The sequence below is a fragment of the Apteryx rowi genome, unplaced genomic scaffold (genome assembly GCF_003343035.1).
Source record: "Apteryx rowi isolate R43461 unplaced genomic scaffold, aptRow1 scaffold_637, whole genome shotgun sequence".
NCBI classification, from domain to species: domain Eukaryota; kingdom Metazoa; phylum Chordata; class Aves; order Apterygiformes; family Apterygidae; genus Apteryx; species Apteryx rowi.
This window is the reverse complement of record NW_020450913.1, coordinates 411017-433409: the sequence shown is the minus strand read 5'-3', so window position 1 is coordinate 433409 and position 22393 is coordinate 411017. Positions and strand designations below refer to the sequence as shown.

The 22393-nt window shown below is 38.3% G+C and overlaps 1 protein-coding gene across 22 annotated transcripts in view; it reads right to left on the bottom strand.

Annotated features, from left to right (window-relative positions):
• Positions 1–22393, bottom strand: part of INVS (inversin) — a 116459-nt gene that overhangs the window by 37437 nt on the left and 56629 nt on the right. For 20 of the 22 annotated variants that reach the window (XR_003256405.1, XR_003256406.1, XM_026084328.1 and 17 more), the window contains 4 exons: positions 21629–21796; positions 17746–17926; positions 8589–8698; positions 4402–4573 (listed from right to left, as the gene is read on the bottom strand). Coding sequence is in view for 20 of the 22 variants with exons in the window: in XM_026084328.1 (XP_025940113.1) it covers positions 4402–4573; positions 8589–8698; positions 17746–17926; positions 21629–21796 (631 nt within the window). In the remaining 2 variants the exon portion in view is untranslated. The remainder of the gene's footprint in view (positions 1–4401; positions 4574–8588; positions 8699–17745; positions 17927–21628; positions 21797–22393) is intronic. The other 2 variants (XM_026084340.1, XM_026084330.1) reach the window with 1 other exon arrangement.

Genomic DNA, 22393 nt, shown 5'->3' with positions numbered 1-22393 from the left:
CACCAAAACTCAGGAATGATTAAGAACTGTAGGAAACTGTAGGATTAGGAACAGGTCTGAAATCAGAAAGTGATTTATTGGTGGACTTCCTTTTAACGTGACAGCTCACTGTGATAAAAGCTTATGATATTGTACATGCTTGCAAAATGGTAAAATTCAGATTGTTTGACAGCAAGCAAAGAATGCAACAGTTCTGAACTTCAATACTGTTAGTATGTTCTACTCAATGACAGCTTCATGTAAATGGAAAATCCATTTATTTCCTTGGATTAAAAGCCCTACAAGAAAATCAAGACTAAAAAGTATTACACATGACTGCTTTGAAAGGTTTAAGACTGAAGGATGATGAAACAAAACACCTCAATTATTTATAATATAACATATGACTACTGCCTACATGGAAGAAAACCTTTTTTAAGGAGCTTTAATAAGCACAGTGTCAACATAACACTACTTCACCTTATAGTCCGAAACACATACTGCATGGTATTTGAAAGGGAACTGTCAGGAGGGAGCAAATGTAGGTGAGTGATAAAAGATGAAACAAGACTAAAATGGTGAAGTATATAGTTTCTAAAGCAGTCAGGCATGAAGACTGTTATTTGTCACATAATTTTTTAACTCAAAAATTACAAACTATATCAACTTGAAAAGCCTCATTTTTGGTATGTTAACTTGTAAGTAAAACAAGATATTACACTTTTAAACAGAATTTCATAGTGACTGTATTTGACTTTTTAAGTAAAGACCACCATACACGCAAAGGAGGTAGTAATTTCAAATTGTAAGTAATAGTCATACTTGCTGTCTTTCAAATGCTGAACCATGCAGCCCTGACATTGCATTCATTTACCACTTCTATGTAATTCTAATAATAGAATAGAAGCCATAAGTGTGACCTGAAAAGAAAAAAAGCTGTGGTGCAGTATCATCTATATTACCTATAGAGTCTGGTTCCTGGCATAAACTATCCATCATGTGGACTTCATCTCAGAGGAAACTAATTCATTGGCTCCAAAAGACAGCCAGAGAGTAAACTAACATGCATACTAGATGATCAGGAGACCAGGATTCAGAAGCAAATGAAATAATGGTATTTAAAACCATACACACTCCTCTAATTTTTTGCCCTCCCTGCTTTTTGTGAAAGGCCACTCCAGAATCTCATTCTTCTGATGTTAGAATTTTTTTTTCCCAAGGTCTGGCGTGAATTTATTTTTTGTGAACTTCTCTCTAGCTGCTCTTGTACCAAGACTTCAAAACTTTTCCTTGTTTTATATTTCTTGAAAGTATCAACAACCATCAGTCGTACTCCTTCTCTGCCATGGTCCTGTCAGGTTAACGAAGCCACATTCTTCTAACCTTCTCTCAGAACAAATGCTCCTCTTCTTCTATTACCCTAAGGTTTTTTTGACCTTATTACAATTTGACTCTTCCTTCTTGAACATGGACAGCTAGAATTATACACAGTATCCTGTTAAAGTATCACCACCCCCAGGTAAATCTTTCTCCACCTCYGCTGCACATAGCTTGTTTATCTGAGGTTGAATTCACAGGCATATCATAGTAGCAGCATGTAGTCTTCTGTAAACAAATCTACATAAAAATTCCTTCTCTACTATTTCCAGCTAACAAGCTACCAACTTAATGTACAAAAATTTGTTATAAAGTGTATTAAAATTTAAATTATATTTATTGCTTGCAATCTCATGACCATTATCATTAATCAGTTTCATTTTCATTAACCAGTAAGGGATCTCAAAGATAGGTAATCAAACTGGTTTACTAAATTACATTTTATGCTCTTTTCCAATTTATCATCATATTTTAAAGTGCTCCATTTTCAAAATGAATCTACTTTGCCAGGTCTAGTTCAGCTTGACTTGGACAATTCTTACTTTATTCCTTCAACAATATTCCTCTCAAAAATCAAAGCATTTTTGACAATCATTTTTTTTCCTGTTTATTTTAAAAAGTAATTATTACCAAGATAGACGCACAGCACTTCTCAAGAAGTTTTCCACTCTTCTGCTTAGAATGGAAGTTACAGAGTTCTGCACATCTCATTTAAACATATTCCAATCCTTTCATATCTTCAAGCAAATATTTTACTTAATTTTTCAAAGATTCACTTTTAAAAATTAAAAGCCTTAAAGATTTTTACCTTCTCGGTAATATGAAAATGAATCAATATCTGATATACTGGATCCAAAGTTATCTGCTGCAAATAGCTCTGCTACAAATTAAAATTAACACATGATCTCTTAGCGGTTCAGTGATTACCTCTTGAAGAAATCTCTTCAGTATCATATGCAGAATCAACAGAAATATCATTTTTATTCAGAAAGTAAATACTCCATAATTAATTAAGTCAGTACTAACAGATCTCTAACAAATTAGAAATCTCTGCATTATACCTGAATGCAAACCTGGGATCTATCCCAGATCAGATGAACTCCTTAGAGTAAAAATTCCTCAAAGTGATCCTTCACAAAATGATCTTAACCCAAAAGATACCATGCTATCTACTCTCTCTATATTGGGCATTAATTGCAGGAGTTTGGTAGCAGGCGGCTGCAGGGGTGACCTGTTTGGGAGGAGGTTATGAGCTGTCCTGTACCTGTCACAGTTGAGTCCAGCTGGCTCTGAAATGGAAGAAAACAACTCACTGTGCACCAAAACTTCAACCAGTCAGAGGAGCACATGGTACCTCTGCTCATATTTAAGAAAAAGCAGTAGCTGCTAGAGGCAGGACACACGTGAGCAGACACGTGGAAAGGTATGTGAAGAGACATGAGAGGAGAAAATGGGAGAAGAAAGGAGGGGACATGTGAAAGGGGACATTGTTGCGGACATGGCTGAAGATGCACTCTTGGAAGAATGTGCTCCATGCCAAAAGAGGTATGCCTCAGAGGTGCACCTGCTCAAGCACGAGTTCTCCATAGGCCACAGTCCCTTTGCTGGTGAACCTGCTCTGGCATGGATCCTCCACAGGCCCTTCAGTGTGTACTTGCTCCAGTGTCAGTCCTCCTTGGGCTGCAGTCCCTTCAAGGGAGTACTCACTCCAGCATGGCTTACCCATGGGCTGCAGTCCCTTTGAGGGGGCACTATCTCTGGTGTGGCCTACCCACAGGTTGCAATCCTCTCAGAGGTGTACCTCCTCTCCTCTCTTGGAGGTGTACTCCAAGAGTACGTCTCCAGCCATGTCCCCAACAATGTTCCCCTTTGACACGCCCCCTCCATTTCTCCTCTTTTTTTTTTTTCTCTCATGTTTTTTCACATATCACTTCACATGTCTCCTCCTGTGTGTGCTCTCTTGTGTTTCCTCATGTGTGCCCTCTCCCAAGCAGCTACCACTCTTTCTTAAATATGTTTGAGCAGAGGTGCCTTGTGTTCCTCTGACTGCTTGAAGTTTTGGTGCACAATGGGTTGTTTTCATCCATTTTCGAGCCAGTTGGACCCAGCTGTGACTGGTACAGGGCAGCTCATGACATTCTCCCATGCAGGTCGACCCTGCAGCCCTCCACTACCAAACCCCTGCAATTTATGCCCAGTACACTGTCTTTCCTTTTTTTTTTAATTCTTATGTCATCAGTACACTACATTGCTCCACTGCTTTTAGTTGCATTTCCAACATTGTTGAATACATATACTCTTCAATACCTGTCTCTCAGTCAGAAGTGTTATTCCGTTCTTGTTGAGTACTATATAGATATAATATTTTACCACAAATTCTTACAATTTTTCATTAAAGGAGATAAACTTACAGTGCTATAGGATTCATAATTCTGAAATTCATCACTTGAGTACTTGAATTCTGAAACATTGAGCTGCACACACATCATCTTTCTCTTTGGTAAGATAATGGGATGACTAACTTCTTGGGGGTTATCAAATATAAACTTTTGTTTGGACAAATGAAAAGCAATAGCTCTAATCTCTATTACACTAGCTCTATAAATAGCCATGCTACTTCTGATTTTCATGTTGATGATTCAGCCACTTCACTGGCTATTTTGCTCTATATTGTTCAAAGTTATTTTTTTACTTACAAAGATTTTTTAAAAGGCATTTTCATGGAGGGCTTGTTATGTAATTATATCTTATTTTATTCTTCAAAATATGGAATAGCTCTTCATTTCCCAGGACTATAGATCTATTAAATGTCAGCCTATTGTGTTTCAAATGAATTGGTCTAATCTGCACAGAAAAGACTTGTTTTCTCCCACAATAAAGCAATGAAGTGAATCACACACACAATTAAACTAATGTAAAATATTTTCTGAATTGAGACACAAGTCTAGGAAAAGACTAATACAGATTTTGACAATGTTCTTCATTTTATGTAAATCACAGCAACTGCAAACATCCAGTGGTTCTTTACTGTAAAGCACGCCTTACCTGTGCCAGCATATTTGTCCGTCATATTGATATCAATATCCAATTTCAAATTCAGCATAGTCCTAATGACATCATCACTGCCTTTCCCAGCTGCCCACATGAAGGATGTTCTTCCCTCAAGATCTGAGTCATCTTTCACAGAAGGATGCTTCAAAAACACTTCAACTGTTTCCTGAAAAGACATACCGCTGAAATTAACATAAAAAGGAATTTGTAACAACAAGAAACTATTGTGTCTTGTTTAGCTGTTTATGAAGCAAAACAAAGCTTCATTTTTCCTTTTTATGTTTATATAGAGTAATAGCTCAACAGGAGCTTTGTATTTTCTGCTATGCCCTTTTCTTCTTCAATGTTCATAGCTGTATCCTTAATTATGAGCTTAACACTGTCATTCACTTTATACTCTTCTTTTTAGTGTCAAACATCATGTGTTTATGATAAGGAAACAAAAGACTACAGTCACTGTGAGGGAAATGATGGGAAAAATATTACAGGTACATCAAAATATCACTGCAACATTACAGTGCCAAAATATTTTTCTTTTAAAATACTTTTCCTGCCACATTTCCTTTTTTGTTTCAAACCTGAATATGACTGTACATGCTTATGTTTTAGTTTTCCAAACACTAATAAATAGACAATATTAAATAGGGACTTTTGGGGCAACATAGACCCTTTTTTCCTACTATTTATTAATAACATCAGGTACTGAATTACTGAAATATAACAAATCAAAAAAGAGCATGAAATTCTTTGTACCTGAGTCCAGACTTTCTACTGTTAATTTTCACATTAGAATCTCTCTATAAATCAAAGTAAAAAGAACTCTTTCCTTGAAATGCCAGGTTTGTGTTAAGCTCTAAACAAACAAGTCCACTTGTTTAACCTGATGCTTAATTCTTCGTAAGCCACACAGTAAAGGGAGGGAGAGGAAATCACCATTGTAAGAAAAAAATTATGGAAGAATTTCCTTTTTCTCTCTAAAAGCTTACAAATGCTGTATATTTAATAGTTTGCAAAAAACTATTAATAACTACAGATACCGTAAAAAATGAAAACTGAAAAAAGTGGTATTTATGTTCTTTTTCTTCCCCCAAAGTGCTGGCACTTTTTTGTCCTTTCCCCCATGTGACCCCAAATAGAGCTCTATCAGTGTGCTCTAGACAGGATGAGAATTCCTTGGCTGTGATAAAGCCCTTGCTCAGATACTCAACCTAGATTCATAAAGGTTTTTAAGAGCCTAAGTCCTATTTATTAGTTGAACTTGAACACCTAACGTTTTTGTGAATTTGGGTCCATATCTAAAATACCAATTTATTGTAAAAAGGTCCAGATAGAAATAATAAGGATTAAGTCTTCTACACCAAACAGCATGTGTTAATAGCTTTGTGCACTCACATTGATCCCCACTACCTCCAGTACAAGTGGCTATTCATTAGGCCAACAACTCAGCACCCTACCAGAATTCTGAACTGCTTGAAATCCTGCAAAGTGAAAAGTAGTCCAAAGGCTGGACCTTTTTAGTAGTAAGGCACAAGCCCTACAAACATAAATAAGTAATTTTATTTTTCCATTAAGTTTTAACAAATCAAGCCTTCTTTTAACCACTCTTTTTTTCCAGTCTTTTTAATGGGAACAAATTGGAAGAAAATCCCATACTGCTGTAAGAGTTATTTTTCAAAATAAAGATACCACAACTTGAGAATAAAAATAAATGAAATTAAATTGAATGATTAAGAGATCAGAAAAGAAAAAAACCCAAGTATTTTTCACTTCAATTCTACATGTATTTCCTCATGAAAAACTGCTTGTTTTGCCTTTATAAAAATGGAGAAAACAAAGCATAAAACAACAAGGCTGAAAAACAACAACAACAAAAAAACCTGGAGCCTTTCATTCTATGCTACCAAGAAACTGAAAAATACTAAAAATCCAAAAAGAAGACAGAAATACACACTTCATTTACTAGGTCAATCTATACAAATATGTGAAGGAGAAATACATTGCCTTGGACATTTCAGAAAAACAGCAGCAAAATTCATGGAAAAATTCAAAAGAAATAAGTCAGTAAGGTCAATAAATATTTAGTCCTGTAATCTGCACTCTAAAATCAATACTAATAGAGCATCTGACTTCACTGATGAAGTTCAAAAGACAAATGGATGTTTTTTAGACCTTCTGCAGGAATTCATAAGCCTTATATAATGAGTGGGGATAGGTCAGTCCAGAAAACATGTGCTTCACCTCAATTAAGTGCCAGCTAAGTCTCTTCAGTCTTAAAAAAGAAAAAAAAAAAGAAATAAAAGAAATAAAGACAAAGAACAAGGTATGAAGTTAGTTAAAACTGAGAGCAGCCAAAGCATTTATAATGAACACAAAAGATCAAACTTCCTTCTTCTTCTTTTTCTTCTTCTTGCTATGGACTAGGAAGCATCTCATTTCAACTGAGAAGCATACCACATTTATCCGGAATTTGGGCAATTTGTACAGAACAATAACATGACTCTCAAACCATATATATATTTATAGATATATAAATACCACTGCCAAAACAAATATGGACGTGTCCACTCAGTGGTTTGAACTATGTGTATGGAATGCAGTAGTGGGAATTATTCAAGGATTTGTATGCAAGGGAGAAAGAAAATCAAATAGAGGTGCACAGAAACAATCTGGGTGGGAAAAGAGAGAGCGCTCCAGACAATTTAGGCATGCATAGTATGTGCCCTTGCAGGAAACATGGAGACTGGAATCTTCAGATCACCAGCTAAAACCCTGTAGATCTGAATGAGACTCTTCTGTTTGTTTTTTCACGTAATATGGGAAACACTACATCCACTGTAAGCACACAAGAATACAAAAGAACATCTGATTCCATTGCCTACTCTGCTTCCCCCATAAAAACCTAAAAGATGTCATGGTTTGGTTGGCTGTCAGGATTAAAAGGTGGTAACAAAATGAAGATGTTTCATACAACTGAATCAAGCCCAGGGAAAGAAACCCAGTAGGAAAAATAATTTTGCAGGAATATATCAATACAGAAAAGAAAAAAAAAGATAAAAGCATACTGAGATAATCACTAGATTGTAAATTAAAACCTCCTGTCTTTCCCATAAGTCTGACTCAAATTAGAAAGAAAGGCTTTTACAACTTAAATATTCTAGGCATTTGAGTCAGAGTTTTTACAATTTTACAATTTATGAAATTTAACATGTGGGTAGACAAGTGAGACCCAAATTAATGTCCCTGTTGAAGAGCAGGCTACAATATGAGCTCAACTACATTAATTGGACAGCCCCTGTAGTAAGGAGAGGTTATGAACAGTACAGCTGAAGAGAGAGAGATTAAAACAGAGTTCTCAACTTACTATRCATGACATAATTCAACTATGAGAGAAAAAGGAACATGAAAAAAGCCTTCTTACCGTTTCAGTGCTTGAGAACTACTTATCTATAATCAGCAACCATTGAAGTGCTGGATTTTGTGCTTAGTTGTACTGTATCTCATCTGACTCTGGACAAAAATTATACATTCTACCAAAACATTAGATTTAGTCCATTTGARAAACCAGTTTTCTTTTTGTCTGGAACGGCTAGCCCACTGATATTGAATACTGCACTTTTTAAAATACAGTGTTCACGGGGAACTGTGACAAAAGGTACTTGCTCTCTTTAACCATGCTTTATGAGATAAGGGCTACATTTATAATAGCAAATATTAATAAGTTAAACACCTTTTGAAGTCAAAGACTGGTTTGGTTGGTATTAAAGATAAAAGCAGCTGTACAAATACACATGGGTGTTCTCCCTCTAGATATCTTGTAAGTTTTTAGATTTTGCTACAACCAGTCTTAAAAAGGAAATGTAAAAGACTAGGTAGCATTCTCCTTTCTATTAAAATTCCTAAATTATTATTGTGTACTCTGATGCAAAAATATAGATTGAAGAGATTTTGTTTGCAAAATGATATAATCTTTAAAATCTATTTTATATTTTAATAGTTTGAAATCAACCATATTTATATTGTCTAACTTAGGAAAACCCTGAATTAAGCTCGTGCAGACACCATTTTGTATTATTTTAAAAACTATAACACTGTGTACAGCGTAACAAGAGTATAGAATAAGTTATGTCATAAATATTACAGCAAAATATGTTTACTTTATATTTAGGACCTGTACTACTTACAGCAAAGTTGCTTTGTGCTGCATAATGTAGCGGTGTTGCACCTTGACTGTCAGATGGGATAGTTCCAAACTTGTTTCTTTCTAATAAGAGATGTACAATCTGTGCATGACCTGAGAAAAATAACATAATAAAAACATATTAAGCAAATCCTAAAGTTAAACATTTTCCTAGTAAAAAATAGAAAAAAATTAACAGACTTCAGTAAATAATACTGTTTGTCTTGCAGTCAGAATGCTCTAAACATTAGGAGAAAGTCAGAAGACTTGCTATTTGAACTACTAAGCTTGGCATGCACTTTCTTCCCGATAGCGCACTAGTTCCACATTCTGTATCCTCATTTCTGAGGTGCATCTGTAAACCATAACGACCTATGAATAGGAACATGGAAAAAGACATATTTTGTATTTGTTTTAAAAGAAATCATTAGAGCAGAAAGAGAAATCATTAGGGAAATAAAAGATTTCCCTAAACAAAGAAACCAGCAGTAGTTGGTCAGACAACTGCAATATTAACATTATAATGAATGAGATGGATATTTCCAGAGAAAGCTGATAATCCAGCTGAGATGCTGCGTATGAGTGAGAGATCAGCCAGAAGCAGTAAAGCGAGCACAGACTGATTATGATGTGCAGTTTTCCATCTACTTTGCTTAAATGGTAGACCTAACCAACATTAACAATTTCATCCTACAGGACAGTGTTTTACAGAAATTAAGTTTGGATTCTTTAGTTAAGTTTTATTCAAACAAAATTTCCAGTGAAGATGTATAGCAAAATTTGGAGCATATTCTACTACCAGCTGCCCTATCTGCAATAAATATGGAAACAATAAATTGACACATACAACTCCCTCCATCAAAACAGATTTGAATATCTTTAGATTAAAATTATAAATTTGGGGGGGGTTAACATTATATCCACTTCACAAACAGGAAAAAAAGACACAATACTATTAATAAATATTAACTGATACTTTCATGTACTTTCCTTTATAGGCATATTAAATTCACAGAATATCTTGATAAATTGATATTTTTAAAAAATATATGCTGTAGTCACATAAAGATACTCTGGATCTTGCATGTGGACAGAACAGTCAATTTTTCAGCTTGTTACTTCTGCACTGTTGCCTTAAACTACTTTAGGATAATCAAAAAAACCCCCCAAAAAACAACCCACAGGTAAAGCTTTCCACTAGCAGTAAGCCTTTTAATGAAAACACTGACAATAATAAGATAAAGCTGTGTAACAGATGTAGTCTGCAGCTTTTATAAAAACCCTAAGAAATAGTGGGCTGGGCAAGCCCTCTTTTGTGGAATGACAGTTTCAAAATTTTATGTGTACAGAAGTATCAGAAACGAGAGGAAATGGTCAACTGGGGACAAAAAGGGAGAACTGCTACTTGGGGATATTTTTTTCTAGGGATGCAGAATCAATAGCTTTAGGTTGTTCAGGAAGCTTCTTCTTTCCTTTTAGCAATTTAGACAAGACTGGAAACACAACAACACACACACTGTCCCTTCCTAACAGGAAACACTGAAATGCCTAAGCGGGGCACGCATGTCTGCTAACAGGTTGGCCAACCTGGTAAGGAGGGCTTTAAACTAAGAAAGATGGGGGAAGGGGAGAGTTATAGTGACAGGGTAGTTGGCAAAACATGGCTCAAGTCGGGATGCCTCCAGCAGGGAGGTGCCCTGGTGATGAAGGATACAGAGAAGACAGAGTTACTGAATGCCRCCTTTGCTTCAGTCTTTACTGCTCAGGCCAGCCCTCAGGAAACCCAGACCCTGGAGGCAAGAGAGAAAGTCTGGAGAAAGGAAGACTTCCCCTTGGTGGAGGAGAATTGGGTTAGAGATCATTTAAGCAAACTTGACACCCACAAATCCATGGGCCCCGATGGGATGCACCACGAGTGCTGAGGGAGCTGGTGGACGTTATTGCTAAGCCACTCTCCATCATCTTTGAAAGATCATGGAGAACAGGAGAGGTGCCTGATGTCACTCCAGCCTTCAAAAAGGGCAAGAAGGAGGACCCGGGAAACTATAGGCCAGTCAGCCTCACCTCCATCCCTGGAAAGGTGATGGAGCAGCTCATTGTGGAGGCCATCTCCAAGCATGTGGAGAAAAAGAAGGTGATCAGGAGTAGTCAGCATGGATTCACCAAAGGGAAATCATGCTTAACCAATCTGATAGCCTTCTATGATGGAAGGACTGGCTGGGTAAATGAGGGGAGAGCAGTGGACGTCATCTACCTCGACTTCAGCAAGGCTTTCGACACTGTCTCCCATAACATCCTCATAGACAAGCTCAGCAAGTGCAGGCTAGATGAGTGGACAGTGAGGTGGATTGAGAACTGGCTGAATGGCAGAGCTCAGAGGGTTGTGGTCAGCAGCGCAGAGTCTAGGTGGAGGCCTGTAGCTAGCGGTGTCCCCCAGGGGTCAGTACTGGGTCCAGTCTTGTTCAACTTCTTCATCAATGACCTGGATGAAGGCACAGAGTGCACCCTCAGCAAGTTTGCTGATGATACAAAACTGGGAGGAGTGGCTGATACACCAGAGGGCTGTGCTGCCATTCAGAGAGACCTGGACAGGCTGGAGAGCTGGGCAGAGAGGAATCTCATGAAGTTCAACAAAGGSAAGTGCAGGGTCCTGCACTGAGGGAGGAATAACCCCATGCACCAGTACAGGTTGGGTGTTGACCTGCTGGAAAGCAGCTCTGCGGAGAAGGACCTGGGAGTGCTGGTGGACAAGTTAAGCCTGAGGCAGCAATGTGCCCTTGTGGCCAAGAAGGCCAATGGTATCCTGGGCTGCATCAGGAAGAGTGYTGCCAGCAGGTCGAGGGAGGTGATCCTCCCCCTCTACTCAGCCCTGGGGAGGCCACATCTAGAGTACTGCGTCCAGTTCTGGGCTCCCCAGTACAAGAGGGATGTGGCACTACTGGAAAGAGTCCAGCAAAGGGCTACAAAGATGATTAGGGGACTGGAGTATCTCTCTTATGAGGAAAGGCTGAGAGAGCTGGGCCTGTTTAGCCTGGAGAAGAGAAGGCTGAGAGGAGATCTTATCAACGTGTACAAGCACCTGAAGGGAGGGTGTCAAGAGGATGGGACCAGACTCTTTTCAGTGGTGCCCAGCGACAGGACGCGAAGCAACAGGCACAAATTGAAACACAGGAAGTTCCATCTGAACATAAGGAAAAACTCCTTTACTGTGAGGGTGACAGAGCACTGGCACAGGTTGCCCAGAGAGGTTGTGGAGTCTCCTTCTCTGGAGATATTCAAAACCTGCCTGGATGCGATCCTGTGCAACGTGCTCTAGGTGACCCTGCTTGAGCAGGGGGGTTGGACTAGATGATCTCCAGAAGTCCCTTCCAACCTCAACCATTCTGTGATTCTGTGACAAGAACTAATGTTGCTGTACTCTCCCCATCTCAAGATTAAAAGAACTGAATTGAAAGAGGCACACTGGAAGAAGATGGTTTTGAGTACAATCCTAGGAGGAAAATTATGGGAGTACTGAGCCTGGAAAAAAAAGCTGCCTAAACTTTCAGAACACAGGACTAGAAAAAGGATCACTGAACTCTACTCAGGACAGGAGGTCTCCCTAAAGTATCTTTCAGAAGAAAGATTTGAGAGGGCTGTAAAAAATTTTGTACTTGGTGCAACAGTGAATAAACCTGTGCAAATATTTTATTTAGAAGGGATATAACTTGGCTGAGACTTTATGTACCTTCAAAATATAAAAGACAACAGGAGCAACAATGCCATACGATGCAGCCACATGCAACTCATCACCTTTAACAGAATATTTGTGGCTGTATCCCTGCACTTCTTTAAAAACTCCTAATGTCAACCCATTTAGTAACATTTTAGATTCTTTGAGATCTATAACCAACATTCAATATCTAACTTAAAAATAACTCTAAAAATTAATCATTATTTACTGATAAGAAGTTCCCGATGAGCATATTTCACTGAGAGATCTCAACAACTTCACAAAGTACTCCAGACATCTTGGCATTTCCTCCTTCTTCCTCCTTTATTCTACATAATCTGTTTTTCCAAAAAAAAAAAAAAAAAAAAAAAAAGCTTCTGTGTTAAATACAATCTGCTTCAGAACATGATAAATTTTGCTTATTGGACACAAATGAGTGATGACGACTGTTTCTTTGGGAGACCAATCTTAGGGTATTTTAAAATGTCTAATAATTTCTCTGTAAAAATTTAGTATCAGCACTTGAGTGCAAATACAAATTTGAGAACACTTTTGCTTGATTGCTTTTTTTGTTTTTTTAACTAAACATAATCATACTGCATGTACATTGTCACTGGAGCTGCAGTAACTCACTCCACTGAGCAATCAGATTTTTTTATTGGCGTTCTTTGTCTGCAGTGCCCCAAAGGGTCATGGGGAAGAGGTCTGTTATAAGAAGAGTAAGAGTGTTTGAAGGTTCTTTTCTTTTTATTCAGCACACAGTGCTTATTCTTTCCTCCTGCACTGAGGAGGACAGAAAGTAGGAGGTTAACTTTTAAAATGATTTTATCTTTGTGCCTGTCATGTTATGAGTTGAATTTTCCTCTATTTAGACTACTTCTATTTAATGATATCTGTAGCTCTTTTGCAAAGATTCAGTTTTGTAACTTGTAAGACCAAACAGTACAGAATTCACATACACAAGCTTATAATTTGCAGAGCATCTGAGCCTCAGGCTAGCAATATGAACAGAAAAAGAAAGCTTTATCTGAATCATCAACGACAGCATCAAATAGTGAAAAATCTAACTGAATCATGTTAGGAGAAGCCAGAGTAATTTTGGCCATTAATGAACACATTTGCTAGCTTATGGGTGCCACTGCATTCTGTTCCTCTTAAAGATGACACTAGCAAAATTTAGCAAGATTTCCTGATAATAAGCAAAGTTAAACCTGGCTTTTTGTGTTTTTCATAAAAAATGACCAGCATAACATGGTAGAAAAAGAATAATATAGGCAACAATACAGGCTGGGGGCCAGTTGGATAGAAAGCAGCTTTGCAGAAAAGGACCTGAGGGTCCTGGTGTACAAGAAGCTGAACAGCAGTCAGCAGTTTACCCCTGTGGCAAGGAGGACAATCACAGCTGGGCTGTATTAGCAAGAGTGTAGCCAGTAGCTTGATGGAAGTTGATTCTACCCCTCTATTCAGTACTTGTGAGACCATATCTGGGGAACGCTGTCCAGTTTCAGGCTTGCCAGTACACGAAAAACACTAACAAACTGGAGTAAGTTCAGAGGAGGACCACCAAGATAGCTAGGGGGCTGGAGCACATGACATATGAGAAGCTGAGAGAGCTGAGTCAGTTCAACCTGAAGAAGAAAAGGCTGAGGTGAGATCTCATTCCTCTCTACAGTTATCTAAAGGGAGGGCGTAGAAAAGATGGAGCCAGACTCTTCTCAAAGGTGCACAGTGATAGGACAAGAGGAAATGAATGCAAGTTGCATTAAATTCCCATTAGATACCAGGAAAATCTATGTCACCATGAGAGCGGTCAAATACTGAAACAAATGCCCAGAGAGGCTGTGTAAACTCCACCCCTGGAGATATTCAAAACTGGACTGAACAAGGCCCTAAAAAAGCTCAACTAACCAGACCTGCTGTGAGCAGGGGTTTGCGTTGCATGACTTGTTTCTGCGCAGCAAACAAGCAACTAACAGATAAGTGGTTTGCACAGCCAAATCCAGACTCTGCCTCTAGATCTTCCAGGAACTTCAGGATGCCTGCTGCTGCTGGGGAAGGATAGATCCTAGTGGCTTCCAGCAAACTCTAGAAGTGTCTAATGACCCTATCAGCTATTCCTGACCAAAGGGTGCTTTGACCTTTCATCTTCAGCTGACTCCTGACTAGAGAGTTTCAAGCAGCCGTTCAACCGGTACTAGGGAGAGACGTAGTAACTGAGACACCTGCAAGGCCTAGAGTGCCGCTCCCAGAAGCAGCAGTTTCCACAACAGTTTGTGCAGAAGAGTGAATGGACAGGGCTGGAAATTCCGCTGATGGCAGTGTATGACTGCTCAACAACGGTGGTGATATGCCACAGGGCAGAGTCCCCAGCACCAACTGAAGTAACTAACCCTGGCACATAGAGGACTCAACACAAACAGAGGTCCAGAGGGAGGATGCAGCTCTCCAGGTCTTGGCCTGCAGGAAGAGCTCAATGCCTCTTGCTAAGGCTGGGGCAGGAGGAGATGGTATCCTTGCCTGCAGCTGGAGTGCTGTGATCAAGGGGCTGTGTCACCAGTTTAAGGAGCTTCAGCAGGAGGAGAGCAGTACTGGATGGGCCAACCAGGGGTGGGGCACAGATGAATCTGCCATTCATGAAGAAAGAAGAACTGGTTAGATATGTAATGATCAGTAGCATCTTTGGTATTAGGTACCATGGAACTGTGGAGTTCCTGAGGAGAGCGAGGAGTAGCAGAGCACAGTCCATGGTCATCAGGTGAGCAGAGTCCAGCTTATGCAGGAAACTGGCAGGTGGGATCCCATGGAGGCAGCTCTGAAGAGTAAAGAAGCTCAGGAAAGCTGGCAAGTCCTCCTGGACAGCACCCTTCAAGTCCAAGAATGGTTCATCCCAATATGCAGGAAAACAAACAGACATATCAGGAGACCAACCTGGCTGAGCAGGCAGCCCAAGATGGAGCTCCAAAGCAAAAAGGGAGTATACAGGAGTTGAAAGCAGGCACAGGTTACAAAGGAAGAGTTTAGAAACATTGCTTGGACATGCAGAGATGACATCAGGAAAGCCAAAGCTCAAAGGGAGTTGAGAGCTCCAAGGGATGCCACAAGCAACAAGGAGAGCTTCTAAGCTCTCCTTTACTAGGAAAAGGCTGAGCATGGAAAATATGGACCTGTTGCCAAATGGGGCGGGTGATTTTGTGACAGGAGACACAGAAAGGGTGGAGGCACTCAATGCCGACTTTTCCTTAGTCTTCATCAGCAAGGTTTCCCAGGTCTCTGTGCTTAGAGAAAGGGTTCAAGGAGGAGGGGAACTACCAGCAATGGAAGAGACTTAAGTTGGGGATTGTTTGAGAGAACTTGACCCATACAAGTCTATGGGACCAGATGGGCCGCATCTAAGGGTGCTGAGAGAACCGGCTGATGACCTTACAAGGCCACTCTCAGTCATCTTGGAAAGGTCACGGAGATCAGGGAAGGTCCCAATGAYTGGAGGAAAGCAAATCTTGCACCYAGCTTCAAAGAAGGCCAAAAGAACATTCTGGGGAACTGCAGGCCGGTCGGCTTCACTTCAGTCCCTGGGAAATTCATGGAATGAGTCATCCTGGAGCATGCTTCTGGGCACGTGAAGGGGAAGGAGGTGACTGGGAACAGTCAGCATGGATTTACCAGGGGTAAATCCTTTAAATTTTATCTCTCTTACTTTACAGTTCCTGATTTCCCCTCCTCCAATTTCTTTATATGTTGTTTATAGGTTTTTCAAATTTATAAATCTATCTATATGCTTTTAATTCCATAGTCAGTACCCACGTTATTCCTGAACATTTCAAAGTACAACAAAAAATTAACATTTGAATCACTGCGCAAAGAAAGAAAATGCAACCTCAAGAATCAAGGACTCAGTAAGATGAATGAGCTTACAGTCTCAGCAAGAACCAGTAGATAGCTATAACATCCTCTAATACCCTTACAGTTATTTACAGAAGCTGATGAGCTGACCCACTGATTTTTTTTACTCGTTAAGTTTTTTAATGCCTCACTGGAGGACAGGAGGCTGGTAGCTTTTGCTGAATGATAAGTCATTAGGCCCACAAAACTGGTTACTTGATGTTGACAGATTACTTTTTGGAACAGATTTTTAAGAAGCTGAAAAAGCAGTGAATGTTTCCTCTGGAATCCACATACTTCTGTCCCTCTCAATCAAGTTTTCAGTCATGACATGAAAAAGTATGTACTGATCCCCCTGCTTACGGACTCCCTCTTTGCAATGGCAAATACAATGTTTCTATGATAGGGTACTTGTACGGACACAGAAAAAGGGCATCCCTCCTGAAAACTGAGTGTGTAAATGAGCAACACACACACACAGAAAGGGCAGAGACTATAACGATAAAGGTAGAACATACAATGTGAAAGAGTGCAAATGTCACTTTAATACCACAGCTCGTGTGTATATTTCTTTTGAACGTGGCATCGCTGATATGGAATAAGCTTAAAAAAAATCCTCAAACAAAACATTCCTCCCACCCCAATACAGGAAGTCCAAAAGTAAACTGAAGGAAAATTAAAGGAAAAGAGAGAGATCATAAAAGGCAAATGGACTAAAATGAAATCATGTAAGCAGAGGGACAGATAAGAGTTGGAGCAAATATCCTGGCACGAGAAAAAGTATCTAAATTAAGATCTGAATGAAGTAGTCACTGGAACAACTAGTAACAAAATCCGTGTTGCAGCCACTGGCTCTGCCATTCCTTCTTCTTGGAATATCTTTCTTTCCCAAGCCTCAGGCCCAAAAGGTATGGTCCTTCCCTGAATAATTTAGGATCAGAAGATATCAAATATCATAATTTAGCTCAGAGAAATCTGATATTCTCTCTATGCTCTCACTTGATGCAACTCTATCTTCTATAGTTTCTCTGTTTGTTCTGGTTCTCCTTGTGGATAACTCCACAGTGTTCCACAGGTCTAATGCTTTCAGTATCATTATCTTCAAGATTACTAAGTAGATTCAGCTGTAGACCAATGTGCCTTACTTGGTTGGTTGTGCTAGCCACAGCAGTATACAACATCAGTAATGCAAGGTCTATGTTGGCACACTTTATCCTTCAAGGTATAATTCACCAGATGGATGCAGACCTCTAGAGTATCAGTTTTTTTGATTTCTAGTTTCCTGAGAAACTGATCTATGCACAAACATCTAAGCAAGAACATCTGATATGCCCTAACTGTTCTTAATATAACCTGCTGAGCTAAAGCATTTTACAGTGCTTTGGAGAATTTCAAGCTAAAAAACACTCTGCACATGAACATCTAATATTGGTCTAGCAGAACTGAAATATTATTGTTCTAAGAGATTAGTTAGCACAATGCCAGAGTAGAATTAAATAAAAAACAGAGATGAAGATTAAAAAACACAGACAATTGATTATTAAATGACTTTTGCATTCAGTCAGTTTACCAAGCAAGGCTGCCCAGTGAAGAGGAGTTCGAAACAAGTTGTCATAAGATGTCACATTGCAGCCTTCGTAAGAGGTCAGGACATCAACAACAGCTATGTTCCCATCAGCAACAGCAAAATGAAGGGGAGTTCGCCCTTCATAGTCTTGCCAGTTAAGCAGAGATTCCGTAGGTGCAGCTTCCTTCAAAAAGATAAAAAAAAARAAAAAAGAAAAAAATTAAGTTGAAGAGAAAAACTATATCCTCTTCATAAATCTTTTTAAAAATGTTTTACAACAAGAGGGAGATAAACTGTCCATATTCAGTACAAGATAGCTCCGCAACCAAATACTTGTTATAGCATGCGCAATTTTCAAACATTTCTTGTGTGTTTTTTTTAATATGTGCAATTATTGTACAAGATTCGATTTTTGATACACACCCTGTGATCTGTAGTGCAAGTGGCTCCTTACAGAGAAGCCTTAAAAGACTAACTCAGGCACTTGTGAGAATAACTGGATCTTCTTACCTGATTTTCTAAGTTGAACATGATATACATAGCTTCGTGTTTTTCTCCTAGGACACTCTGCTTTTGCACAAATTTATCTTACGGTTTTCCTCACAATACTTTTCTAACATCTTAAAACCCCATGACTATCAGAGTATTCCCAAAGGAGATGTCAAGGTCTCCAGCTGGCAGGATAGAAGTAAGATAGAAAGTATTTCTAATGAATACATCTACAACAGGCTGAATTTCAAGCAGATAACATCTTAAAAAGTATTGTGATTAGCCAGTTGATCATATAACATGGTCATGAACTTGATTTTCCACCACATTTTCTTAAAAACAAACAAACAAACAAACAAAAAAAAAAACCCAAGCCCCCATGTTGAATTACTCTTACTTAAGGCCTATAGCTATAGAATTTCACATTATGGTTGTTTCCTCTCATTAACTTTTTTCTAGACAGATTTCTCTTCAACATCTACTCAGGCAAAAGAACAGAACAGGTACAAATTAACATCATTTTAGCACTGCAGACATCTCCAAATGGCCAATGTAACAAACCCCCATGAAATACAAAATCTAAATTTCATTTTCTTGAAAAAAGCGATAACCCCCCCCAAAAAAAAAGAAAAGAAAAGAAAACAAGACAACGTAGGAACTCAGGTGGCAGGACACTAAACATCTGGAGCACAAGCAGAACGTTAAAACAAGGGCTTAAATAAACTATAGGGAGAAAGCCTACTGTTTTATCTTCAACAGTTCAGAACAATTCAGTGAAGTCAAGAGAATTTTAAGTCACAATAACTTTCAACAACAGCGTGGGTCTCGAACCATGACAATAACTGAGAAAAAAAATCATCCTGAAAATATAGTGCCAGACCATGTTCTACAACATGTTTATGAAACAGTGTGGGGACAGAAGGAGAACAAGAGAGGGAAAGAAGAGACTCTGATCAATGCATCTTTTTATCAAAACAGAACAAGTTCCTGATCCTTTTCTCATTAAATTAATTGCAACTTTTCCTACTGATCTCAATAGATCCATGAACAGGCCATAAATCACCTGCATTTGCATTATTTAAAATGCAGTAAGTATTACATATAAAACTAACATCTCACACTGAGGATGATAAATCAAGCAGCAGAAAGTCAGGAAATTCTAGAATTATGGTTTTTAACATGATGTTAATTTACCAAGGTTGTATATGCTGTATGTTTTATTTAATAGATAAAAAAATACATTTGGAGCTATATTTAATCATATTTCCTAAGTGCAATTTGGCTAAATTAATACTGCAGTAGTAACCTCAGCTCTGGAATGTCCTGACTCTTTGTTTCTTACTCTCTTACTTTCTAACAATGCCAACTTAAATTACTTTATTTTAATTTATTTAAACATCAACATATTTTAGACACTATACATAACCACTATTAAAATGCCCCATCTTACATATTTGAAAAATGTCGCAGTATTTTGTATCAGTAATATTAGTTAGCCATATCTTGATAGAAAAAAAATTAATGTACTCAAAACATACTGTAGTTCATTATGACAGGCAGCCACTAGCACAACCACAGAAGGTTAGAAACACAAAAGGTTGATAAACGTGTATTTGTCTTACTAAAAACAAAATTGCAGTTAATGTTGTTATATACACAAACCATAATAACCAAAGCATGAATACTGCTTATTAGAATAAGTATTCAAAAGCATCTGATCTGAGCCATCACAGTGAAAAGCGAAGTTTTATGCCCTTACCTTTCTTTAATATTTCTCAAGACACAGCTAACTGACATTATGCTTACTTTCTGTCTATTCAAACTGCTCAGCAGGGGGAGTATAGAGCCCACTGCAAAAAACTTAGAAGGAACCTTTATGAGAATCATTTTTAAAGAATGACTAAATATGAATGACAACACAAACAGAAGTTAATACTGAAATTCTAACTGCATCAGAGGAAAACATGTTTGAACAAAATAAACAAAACTAAAAAAAAAAAAAGCTTCTTCTCTTCAGCTATAATTTATCGATGTGATCTGGAAAGCTAATTTTTGATCCTTCCAAAACACAAAACTTTTAAAACATTTTAATAAATTACACATAAAAACCTTGTGTCTGAAAGTCACTGATGTTCCACAGAACACACCCCCATAACCTGCAGTTTTACTTTTCCAAAATGGTAAAGAAACTTTTAATGATAAAGCCTCTATTTACATTCTAATCTATAAACCTCATGTGCTCCATTTTCACTATATTTCATGGATTTCAGTATTAGATGCAACCAATTGTGCCTAACTGCCACCCCTGCAAATTCAACCTACTTTTTCAGCGTTTAGTTCTCTTTTCATTATTATTTCTTTTTACAATCACAATGCCCAGAAGTTCTAGTCACTGGGCAAGATTGCACTGGGCTAAGTACTGTATAAACATTAAACAGAAAAGGGTTCCATGTTCACTTTTAAAAATTTTAAAAGAGGAGACGATGGATACATTCAGATAACGGAGCACAGAAAGACAGGACAAAACTTTGCAGTATCATAGACTGTGGTCTCAATAAAACCAGCAGCTTAACTGTTGTCAAGTTTTTGTAAAGCAGCATTAGAGACGTCTGAGGAAGACAATGGAGAATAACAATTTTCTGTGGATTTCTTCCAAACTGTTAAAGATAACATGAGAGAAACAAGTTCTCAGCTTGCAAGCTAATCAGACACAGACAGAGAAGTCATTATAGTTAGCTTACAACCAACRTGTCTAGTTCTGAAACAACTTTAAAAGAAATAGATAGGTTGTTGCAATATGACAGAAAAACTCCATTGTAACTGTTGTATTTTTCAACATTCTTAAAGTTCAGTGATTTCCACAGAATAAAAAACAAGGTAAAAATCAAACTAAGCATCTGATTGTAGTCATTATAGTTGTCAGTGGAGAAAATGAAACTGAAATGCAGCAGAAAAATAGATGCCATGAAGGAAGGATTATTTAATCTGTACAGAAAGATTTTTGGAGAGTCTCTCAGTAAACTGATCAAGGGCTCACTGATAATTGATCAGATATATCCTGCAATTCTGACTAAACAATCAGGAATGAGATTGCTCAATACAGTTAACTGGAAGTAAACTTGCAAATAAGGAAGAAAAGACGCAACAAAGAACTCACYGTGCAGGAGGCAAATGACATGAGTAATATGACTGGCTATTTTAACTAGGAGAACTTGTAAACTCTTCCTCCCTCCTTCCCCTAAAAATGTGTAGTTAACACACCAAACTAATATGAACAGTATTCATAACCCATGATTTATAGCAAGGATATTCACTAGTATTTCAAGAAGACAAAAAATATTTATATCTCAGTAAAGGAATACATACAAAAAGGGTTATATATAATAGACTTTCTTACCAGAATACATTTCACTGTGTGAATTGCGCTAGGGTCCTTGTTGTTAGCTGCCCAGTGAAGTGGGATTTTTCCTTCAATATCAGGGATTCCAATATTTGAATCATGCTTTATGAGAAGTTTCACGTGCTCTGGGTTATTGTAGTAGGCACTCCAATGCAATGCAGTTTGCTGGGACACAACATTGGCAAGTTTTACAAAAATGTCAAAAAAGGAACAGAAGATGTAAAGTTCATTAGAACCTGAAATACATTCACGACATTTAGATTATATTTTCACAGAATCACACAGAACAGTTGAGAATGGAAGGGACCTCCAGAGATCATCTAGTCCAATTCCTCTGCTGAAAGCAGGGTCAGCTAGAGCAGGTTGCCCATGGCTGCGCCCAGTTGAGTTCTGAGTATCTCCATGGATGGGGCCTCCACTCTGAATGCTCAGAGCCTCCTCTCTAAACAATCTGTTCAGTGTTTGACCAGCCTCACTGTAAAGTAGTTTTTTCTTATGTTTAAATGGAATTTCTTGTATTTCCCTTTGTGCCCATTGCCTCTTGTCCGTTCACTGGATATTACTGAGAAGAGGCTGGCTCCATCTTCTTTACACTCTCCCATCAAGTATTTATACACACGGATAGTATCCTCCCARGCTCTCTTCTCCAGGCTAAACAGTTCCAGCTCTCTTAGCCTCTCCTTGTAGGATAGATGCTCTAATCTCTTAATCATCTTTTTGGCCCTGCACTGGATTTGCTCCAGTATGTCCATGTTTCTCTTG